Genomic DNA, 10,930 nt, shown 5'->3' with positions numbered 1-10,930 from the left:
AAGTGCTTTCAGGTTTAAGTCCAACTAGTAAAACCTGAATATTCTACTTTTCTACACAGTACAGTAAAGATTTGCAGAATGTGCAGACAGACCTTATTTTTTGTAGAATCCACATGAGTTGTTACTGCAGCAGTGAGTGGAAGATAATTTTGTCCTTTGCAATAGCAGCACTCAGTGGACAAAGATGTTTCTAACAGGGATCATGTATCAGAATTATCTTAACAACACTTCATCCTGAGGACATCAGATTTTGCTATAATTATTTTTCCCATGCTCCTCTCTGTCTTAAACAGTTACATTGCAAAAGTCAAACTGCCTTGATTAGCATGATCTAAGCCAAAGAGAAACCAGCCCTCAGGTGATTGGTGCAATGGTGGGCTGGTATTGGGATGATGCACCTGATTGGTCCGTCCCACACAACTATAGTGAACCCACAGTCACATATTGACAAGGTGCGGGAAAAACACAACAGGCTTTATACAGGAACCCCTTGTATGAAAAGATTTGTTCTTAATCGAAAATAGTTGTTCACCTTAGCAAGCAAACCGTGCAAAGCTGTTGGTTTTCTATTGACAGATTGTTGAGTGTGAGTCTATTATAAGCAATAAAGCAAAAAAAGTCAATTGTAACAAATAAGAAAATAAAATTTTAACTTACCATCAACAAACAACAACAAATTGTGACATGTTTTTTTTTTTTTAGTTTTTTTTTTTTTTTTAGGTAGCACTAATTTAAAGCTTGATAATTGTAGGGTAGTATTACAGGAATACCAAGGTACTATGTGGTAATAGATGTTAATAGATGGGCAATATCTTGGTAATAAAAAAGTAATTGGAGTTTATTCTTTCTGTAAAATACATGTACGGAAAAACAGCGTGTTCTGCTGGAAGGTCTTAGTAAACTACACATTCACCACTGCCTCAGTTACTAAGTTATGGATAAATAATATGTGGAGCCAGTCTCCTGTGAAGACCTCTATTACTGCATAGGGGTCAACAAAGGCTGCCTACAGGAAAAGAAGGCCAGGAAGGGAAGCTGCTGAGGATGTGTGTGTATTTTCAGCCTTTTCATGTAAATTCAAGTATCTGTACTTTATGTATAGACATTGTTCAGCCTCGGTTTCCACTGTCCCACTTTGGGACAATGATCCATAATAATGAGCCATAATTTTAGCACTGCTGTTAACTACCATCTTAGAGTTTTTCCTCTGTATCTGTGCCTGAGATCATAAATAAAACAGCTGTTTGAAGCACCAGTTGGATTTAAGTACATCTTTCACCAGGGGCAAAACATCCTGATAGAGGCCGGCTCAGATGTCCCCGCGGGTTAGCAGTATTAGCAGGAGTTAGTAAAATTGGCCTCTTGAGGCCATTTATAATTTGTTTGTTTCATTTGATTTTTGGTCTTTTTTCATTCTTTTGTAACTGTTATTGGTAATTTTTGACTTTTTTGGTTGTTTTTTTTATCTGTTTGTTGATTGATAATAACCATAATCTCTGGGGCCCCTGGCCATGTGCTTGGAGTTCGGGAATCCTCCCACGCTCCGCTGTGATGATGGATTGAAATCAGCAGTGCTGATGCAGTTGCACCAATGTGGACACTAGGTGACGCTCAGAGACCACTGATGGAGAGCAGCGTGTCCAGTGGAGACCAGGTGGCTGGGATTAACAGGCTTTGGGAGCCATGAGTGGCGCTGTGTAGCTAAACCTACTGTACTTCTGGTCTGTACAGGCCCAGACAGGCACTGATCAACAGCTGAGTGCACCCACAGTACACTGCAACTGTTTCAATATAGTTTCCCTTTACTCTGAAACACGAAGAGGGTAGTCTGTGGGACAGTAGATGAGTAAAGATTCACTATTTTCACTGCTTCCACTGAATCTGCTCTAAGTAGGCCATATTGCACAGAGAAACAGTAGTGAAACAATAATCAGTGGTGACAGCAGCTTGCAGCTGTCACATGTTTGGTAATTGTATATGCTTGCATCAATTTAGTAATCTCCCTTTAAGAGCATAACAGATGTAGAAAATTCATCCCCGATATAACCCAAGGGTTGAGGGTTCAGGAAATTTCACCATGGCCATCATCATCCAATGGATTCAAATTTAATAGATAAAACATGCATTGTCAGAGAGTAAGGGGATCAGGGGGTAGCAGATCACCTTAACTGGTGACTGGCTGGGATTTATCAGAGCAGTGCAGAGGTCAAGTTCTGCTCTGTGTCTGCCTGTCCTCCAGCCCACATGATACCATGGCACATTCTGTTGGCCAAGGCTGAGGAGATATGCAATGAATGTAATTTACACCACAGAGCCGCTCTGCTCATTTCTATAAACACTTGTGTGTATGTGCTCAGGTTGAGAGTTGGTAACCCCCATATGAAACAGCTGTACATTCTATATGTGTGTGTGCCTGTTAGGTTTAGATTGTAGTAGACTGCAGTGTTTTTCAAAGCCCGTAATCCTTCTTATATAAATGGTCTTTTTTTTTCATACCCTGGATGGGACCTAGAGTGTGCGTGAGAGATGAAGCAGCTGTATCTAAATAAAACAGGAAGAGTCTGTGATGCATGTTGGCATGCAGAGCTGACAATAGTACGACTTTCAGTATACCTCCACCACTGGCAAGGAGCTTCAACGCACAGCCACTCAGAGACACACACGATAGCCTGTATAAACAGTAGTGGCAATGAGTCATATTTCATAGGAACTGCTTATTGAAGCTTGGGTTGTGAGACACTTTCCTGTTCTATTTAATTGTCCCTGGGCACCATAATGTGAATACACTGTTACTTTACTGAGTAGACAGCAATGCCAGTTAACACAAGTCTCATCTCGAGGATGATAGAAGCTAATGACTCTTGGTGATTTAGCACTGACTGAGCGTTCATAGATATTTTTCCCAAGCAGCACTGGTGTATATCTTTTAATCATCTACTGTGTTGTGCCAGTCACAATTAATTTAGCGGTTCGAAAACAAGCATAGATAGCGAGAATTAACAGCAGCTCTATCTTGCCACTATCCAAACCAGGAACAATAGTCTTTACTCAGACGAAATGTGTATTATTGTTCACTACACAAATTTGCTTGCTCTGACCAATAAACCTGGACCTATTTAGGGCAAAAGAAACTGCACAAAAATGAGCACTCTAAAAATCTTTCCTATACACAGAACAAAACACATTAATAAAAAAAAATGTTTATTGACATCAGAAGCAATTTAAATTTCAACAATAAACAAGGCTTTTTTTCATCTTATTTTTGCTATTACAGTGGTACATAGAGATCAGTAAAACAACTGTGATACATCATTTTGATAACATGTCATTTTTTAAAAAAAGAAAAAAAAAACTCACAAAAGGAAAAAAAAGAAAAAAAGAAAAGAGAAGAAAACACTCAGATAACCAAGAACATTTTTATGTGCTGTGCACCTCTAGCTAGGGTAAATACTGTAAGCCCATCCCTTTACACTGTACCAGGCAGGATAGTGGTCTAGGAGCTACCACTGGAAAAATAAGACTGGCAGAAAGATACAGACACGATACTTGTGTAGTGTTAACTATACAAAAAGGAGAAAAAAAAAAAACTGTACAGCATAAAAACAACCGATATACACAGCCTTTTTTTGTCGTTTTTCCTTTTACCCCTTGAATACTAACGTATTTCCTTTCAGTAAGTGAAGTGTGTACAAGGGGGTTAAATGCTTTATAAACAAGAAAATGACCACTATACATATATATATATGTCATTTGCCATCTACTTGTCATCATCATCATCGTCATCATCATCATCCTCCTCTTCATCCTCGTCCTCATCATCATCATCGTCATCCTTGTCTGCTTTGGCAGGGGCTTTTGCTGGTGCCCCACCGCCTGTTTTACCCTTAGCACGATATGCTGCAATGTCCTGTGGTCAAGAAATCAAAAAGATGATGAACTAATGTTGAGACGCAATTTATAGAACCATGTTTTGATAATAGTGCAGCACAACATATCCGTATAATGTGTTGTGGAAGCATTCCTCATTTACCTTCTCGTACTTCTCCTTCAGTTTAGCAGCCTTTTTCTCATAGGGCTGCTTGTCCTCTGCAGCGGTGCTGTTCCACATCTCACCCAGCTTCTTGGCAACATCTCCAATAGACAGGCCAGGGCTCTCACCTTTCACCTTAGGGCGGAATTCTGAGCAGAAGATGAAGAAGGCAGATCTGGGGGGGACACAAACAAAAACAGCCGGTCATCAACCCATAAATGTTCACATTGAGTGTGTATAACGTGAGTCAATTACTCATGATTCACGTTTGCTCTGCAGAATGACACTTTTTTCTTATGCAAGGATCTTTAAAAGTCATTAATTGTTGACTTGCAGTACTTACGGAGGTCTCTTGGGGGCATTAGGGTCCTTGTACTTTTTCTTCTTTCCTCCTCTGACTGGAACATAGTTCTTCATCTCCCTCTCATAGCGCGCCTTGTCCTGCCTGGCTAAGTCTTCAAATTTACCCTTTTCCTTGGCAGACATCGTCTAAAAACAGAGGTAACTTGAGGATTGTACCCTGTTTGGCAACTCCCTTTGTACACAAGTATTTAGAGTATTACTACACAATTATTTGGAGTTTTAGATGATTTCTTAGATAAGAGGCTACAGCCAGAAATAAAATTTGGGAGTTTAACAAACTACAAGTTGGGGAAAAAAAGTTTCATAATCGATCTGTATTCACCTACCTTCCATCGCTCAGAGCACTTCTTGGAAAACTCAGAAAAGTTAACGGAAGCATCGGGATGCTTCTTCTTGTGCTCCTCCCGACAGGTCTGCACAAAATAAGCATAGGAGGACATCTTCCCCCTTGGTTTGGTTGGATCTTTCCCCATCCTGATGGCAGTAACTTAAAAAAAATAAAAATAAAAAAAGTTTCATATAAAGATTAGCTCTGAGGAGACACAGATTTTCAAAAGTATAAATATTAAATATATTCTTAGTTGGACTAAGTGGCAAATGTATACCATGTATAAAATAATAAAACGTTAATAATGTTTGATCACGCGTTGCAGGTAAGAAACCCACCCATTCTTGTACTATACAATGACTACTCATTTCTCACCACCAGTATTAGTAGGACAACTGTAGTGACCCGCCCTCCCTGCTGTCAAACTGCACAAAGTTAAGACCGTTTTCAAAAACAAATCCAGTTCAGACGGGATGAAAATGATTTATTTACTGATGTGCAATCTGCAGACGTAACTCTAACATAAAACGTAGTGATCCGTGGTCACCTCCCATTATAATGGTTAAAAACGGGCTAAACTTGTCGATAAGCATTCAAGGAGGAACACTCATCAACATCCAGCAATTTATTTTGCTTATCGGAACGTCTCGCTTTAGCTTAAAACTCTAAAAGTTCGGCTGCAGAACATAAACCTTATCCCTGTGTTGGGACTGTAACAGTGGACTTGACTGGAAAAAAAAAAAAAAAAAACACAACAAACAAAAAAAACGTGTTTTTGCAACAAAAAGAAAATCCGTAAACCTCATCTGTAATAAGAACGGGCCTTCAGGAAACCCCCGTTTCACTCCTGTTTACGTTTTTAATCGAACAAATAACTTTGACACGAAAGACACACATTACACATAAATGTGTTTTTATTGCAAACATAACAGTCAAAACTTGCATTTCGGTGTGATTTAACACTCCCCTGATATTAGTTCTTTCTTTCTCTTATTCTGGGGGGAAAAAAACCCTTAATGATTGCTAATATGTTATAAACTGCTAATTTTCCCTTTATATTTTCCCATTAAACGCTACTGTAACTCCCAAGTAAGCTGCGTCGACCGAAGTAGTAATGGCGCATAGGCTCTCGTTGAGGAAAAGGAGGTCAACAACGACAGCAATATTTCTTCTTCCATTTTGTGAGAATGCCTTCTTCATGAAAGAAAGTCCCCCTCAAATGTCTCCTCCCGCCTCCCAGTTCGCTTTGCAACACGACAAATATGTCTACAGAGCCGGCGATCTTGACAAAATATTTCCCCGATTGATTCCTATTGCACTAGCCGCCTTGTATAGTAATACATTGGGTCTGTACTGTGTCTATGAGCGGGCTGTGCTACTGACTTGGTTTCTATGAGCTCCTAATGGCCGCTCGTCTTCATCCACTAACATGGAGAATATGGCTCCTTCTCTTTGTGTCAACGCACAGCCATTGCACTGCACGCAATAGAGGGCAGAGCGACCGCGGCGACCACTTCACTTCAAGCCCGGATTCGAGGGGTTTGCGAGCATCGGAGAAATCTCGCAATGGCGTCGTTCGAATCGCGAAAGGCTGAACTTTCTTTTGCCGTCGCCACACGCTACAGTTGCCGGTTTGTTTCTCGAGAAAACAGGGTTAGAAAAAGTTGAAGTGAACTGCGCCTCTGTCGCTGGCTTCCCATTTGCCTTGTTTCCTATGCGAATACAGTCAGCCATTACAGTAAAAGCGCAGATCGTGAGGTAATTTTTTCACCGTCTTCTCGGGTGAATTGTTGCAAACAAACCACAGGCCCATATGTATTTTAAGTCAGACTCTCTTTTTCTTGTGTTTTTGTACATTTTAAATGCTTCTGCAAAAACCCGCACGCTCCTCGGTCTTGACATGACAGGCGTTCAGCTTTGCAATGCACTGCAATGCCAATCGCTAGCTAACGGTGAGTCTTCTAACCATTGTCGCTTAACCGTGTTGTCCGCTAGACATTCCTGAATTTTTACGCGATAACTACCATTTGATTCGACTCCATTTTGTACAAACGACACGACACCAATATTCAAAATTATTCCTATTTGGCAAAATCAGAAATTATCGTCGAATTTAGTCAAGGTTAATATTCATTTGTTCTTTATTTTAACACAGCGTCTGGTCCACATTCCCAGGCAGAGTAATGTAACGTTACCTGCTCAGCGCCGGCTATTTTTTGTTGTTTTTTTTTTTTTTGACGCTTTCCCGAGATTAAAATCGTCACAAACAGCAAAAGGTTTAACAATAGGCTGTGGCAAACCCGCGAGCAGGATATTTATGAATGTTACCGTCGTACGCATCATCACGGACACTTAAAATGTTGGTGTGTGCGATACTTACCTAGGGACTATCGCTGGATCTCAATGCTCTGCAATGGCTGTGTATGAGAGAACACAGGCGATACGCAGTGTCTTCACTCTCCAGCTCTCTAACATTACTCTCGGCGGGGCTCGCACGCCATTGGCCAGCAACCAGTCTGGCGCCCCTCTGATTGGTCGGAGGCTTTTCATTGTCCTAATAGAAGACGAGGTCCCATTGGTTGGCTTTTGTGAAACGTCACTGAAGTTTTCTGAGGCGCGTGGATACAAAAACATTTCTGGGCGAGCAGCAGCAGCAGCAGTAGTAGTGTAGTGTGTTTCCCATAGTATTGAATTCACTACGTTGAGCAGCACTGTGTGCAGTAGGGAAGTTAAATGAATGAGACAACGTGGAGCGCTTGTAGTCAGTGAACGAGGCGGCTGTGAAATGTTGTGCGATCGTGTTGGATGGGTTGTTCGCTTCCTCATCAACCACCTCCATTGTATGTTCCCCTCGATACACGTGAGCTTATTTGCAAACGGTGCTTTTATAAAATGTAAGAGAAGGACTTTGCGTGTTCACATATACAAGACGCGAGAAGGTGTTGCGCATCCCGCCTTGGGTACGCACGCACTGGATGTGGACTTTTAAAGTATTTGCAATGAGAGCTCAGCACCAATGAATTGAATTTGCTGCCTTTTGATTGTGTTATTGTATATAACCTAATGTTGACGAAAACGCGACTACACTGACTGAACTTACACATTTTGACTCTTTCTCCCGGACATCTGTACCATATAATCACGTCTAGCAGGACCTCAGTCAGCATTACAGCTATGTTTAACAATGAGCCTCCATATAGCAACATGGCATTCAATTAACACTATATTATGAGCAGGGATATTAAATATACGCAATACACATTAAAACGTGGTCGTCTTCCTTAATGTTGAATTAACGTCACATGTTCAATCCGGAGTCAGCACTGATTCACCTATTATGTAAAAGGTTACACAGGATTAATTTTATTTGATTTTGTTATGTTTAAACGATGTTACACTAATTAACCACCAGAAAGAGTTTCAAAAAGTCTTAGTTTGCAACACATTGTTCTCAAAATGTTAATAAATATAAAAAGTATTTCTCTGAGTAAAACACGAAACACACAAACATTTCTAAAAGGTTAAGAATGAGCAACAGACATCCAGTCCTAATAAATGCCTTTAACCGGTATAGCTGCTGTGCCTGAATATTAATCATTTGTTTTTATCAGCACTATATGTAAGCTATTTTGCCTCATTTTAATAGGCTTCATATGCAGTAGGTGATTAAAAGAAAGAAAGCTGATTGACAGATCAAATACCTACTGCTCTGTTTAAACAAATGTTAGAAGAAAGCCAATGCATATTCAATGTCCGTCCATCTTGGAACAGGAATCCCTCCTGTGTTGCTTTTTTTTAGGTTTCTTCCATTTCCCCCCAGTAACTCCAGTTTGTGTGCGATTTGTGAAACTGGGATGTAAAAATAAATCTTATCTAAATAAACCTTATAATGTTGTTTTTAAGGTGAGGCAGTGATGCGTTATAGGTGACAAATAGTGATGCATTGGTTGTGGAAACTTTGGTTTGCATTAATATATTCTAACACTCGTTGTTGCTAATTGCAGGACTCATATATAAATAATTGCAGAGGACCTTTCACCTATACATTTTACTTATAGCCTCAGACACAAACACTGTGGTCTACAACGATGTGGTTAAAGCCCTAAATTACGATATACTCAAACAGGAGCAAGTTAACAATGTAGAATCCATTCATTTTAATAAATCGTCCTGTTTTATATTGCCATACAATGTAGAGATAATTTAAAATGCAATTCTGAGTTGTATTGATCCAGATTACTAACTACTGTACTTCTAATAAAACAAATATATTATTTGATAATTTCATACATATTACCATACAGAATGTGTCACTGATCTTCTCTTATATAAGGTTTTCACGTGATTGTATTTGTTTGTCTGATTAACAATAGGTCTTTCTACACAGTTCTACACAGACATGACATTTCCTACTGATATGCATCCTAATCAAAGAATCCCAATGAGTGTGATGACCTGTGATCTTGCTGTAGTGCCACCATTAAGCAAATATTAGAATTTAATGCATGAGTGGATACCCATTAAATCTTTTATGGTGTCATCTAAGGAAACTTGCAGCACGTTGTGTATCATATACTTCAAGTATCAATTGGTATCAAGTGACACCAATTTACAGAATTACTAAAATAATTATACAATTATGTTTAGATTCACATTTCCTTTAAGTAAAATTCAGATTTTTGTGACCTGTTGACCTGAGCATTACCATTAGGGCCAAATACACAGAGGAGAACTAAGCTTTTATTGAGAAAGCCAGCCCAGTATAATTTGACTGTGAAAGGGTGCTTTCTCCAGATGACTTGCTTACTAGACTCACACTGGAGATAATGCAATTATGTGACTTTAAAGGCTCGTCTGTGTGATTTAATGTGCTGACAGGGGGTGGGGTGCGAAAATGAAGAATGCGTTTATGTTCATTATGATTTGTAAATTGTAGCCATATTCTCACTAAAGATAATATTATAATATTTATTTGTAGGACAAGATTGTTTGTCTATCAATTTAATGAGCAATGTGATATTTAATAGAGAAGATTCTGCTTAAAATCTAATATAGAAACAAAGAAAAAATGGCTGACATAGAACTTATTCTTATCCTTGAATTAAGAATGGGAAGGATGAACTGATTCCAAATGCCAATCACAACCCAGAGTCAGGCCACATGTCTGCCTGCCTGTGATGCTGCCTGTCTGTGTCTCATTTTGCATCAGGAGATGCCATGGCAGAAAGCTATAGCCTGATCATGAGGCTAGGAGGTGGCCGGTTTATGCATTCTAATGAGCGCTCCCTGGGAAAAATATGCAAATTCATTTTGTCATCAAGAGGAAAATAGAGGACAGGAGAGCAGCAGATACAGGAGGGGCTTAAGGGAGGAGGGCATATGTAAGAGGAGGGATTGGGTGGAGAGAGATTTGTGTGTGCATGTCTGTAGCTGTGTGTATGTGTGTGTGGATTGTGTGTCTGTGTATGTGTGTGTTGTGTTTGGGGGGGGGGCTGTACAGAACCAGACAGAAAGACATATGTATCCTCAACCCATCTCTATTCAATTAGATTCAACACATCTGAATAAATACATTATAAATATACTCATCTTATTTACAACATTAAAGAAAACTTCAGACTGAAGGAGAAATCTATATATGCTAATGTTTCAAAATTCAATTATCTAAAGTAACTTATTGTTGCATAATCACTCCATCGATTTCCCAAGATTTGTTTTATTTGCTCTTTTTTTTTTTTTTTTTCAATAACCAGTTAGAAGCCTGGTGAAATATGATGAGCAGCTGCATTTTTAAAGTTCTGTAAATAATTTTCTACCACCACTACTACTATTACTAGTAATAACAACAACAATAATAATAATATTATTAATATTATAATGCTTATGATGATGATGATAATTGCTATAGCTGTTGTTACTACTACTACTTTATTAGAGAAAGTTGACCTACAATCTAAAAATTAAAATTGAGTTGAAGTGATTCTGTTTTACAGGTTACTTTTAGACTGTTTCAAGTACTTTTTAAAAAATAACATGAAAACAATGCACTATTTTCCACAATTTTTAAGATGCAATAAAAACACTCCGAATCTATATTACCATCCAAGTGTGCATAAATACAAAGAATGTAACTCAGTGTTTTCTCCATAACAAAGCCAAACATAATAAATAATACAAAAATTATTATTTAATACAAATTAGATACAGAT

The 10,930-nt window shown here is 38.9% G+C and overlaps 1 protein-coding gene across 1 annotated transcript; it reads right to left on the bottom strand.

Annotated features, from left to right (window-relative positions):
* Positions 1–3,184: 3,184 nt before the first annotated feature.
* hmgb1a (high mobility group box 1a) lies at positions 3,185–7,256 on the bottom strand. The gene is made up of 5 exons (XM_067492070.1): positions 7,102–7,256; positions 4,720–4,880; positions 4,374–4,519; positions 4,031–4,205; positions 3,185–3,907 (listed from the first exon to the last, which is right to left on the bottom strand). The coding sequence occupies exons 2-5, from the start codon at positions 4,864–4,866 to the stop codon at positions 3,758–3,760; spliced, it is 618 nt and encodes a 205-aa protein (XP_067348171.1). The 5' UTR covers positions 4,867–4,880; positions 7,102–7,256; the 3' UTR covers positions 3,185–3,757.
* Between the last annotated feature and the right edge of the window lie 3,674 nt (positions 7,257–10,930).

The sequence above is a fragment of the Channa argus genome, chromosome 22 (genome assembly GCF_033026475.1).
Source record: "Channa argus isolate prfri chromosome 22, Channa argus male v1.0, whole genome shotgun sequence".
Classification (NCBI taxonomy): Eukaryota; Metazoa; Chordata; class Actinopteri; order Anabantiformes; family Channidae; genus Channa; species Channa argus.
This window is presented reverse-complemented; position numbering and strand designations above follow the sequence as displayed.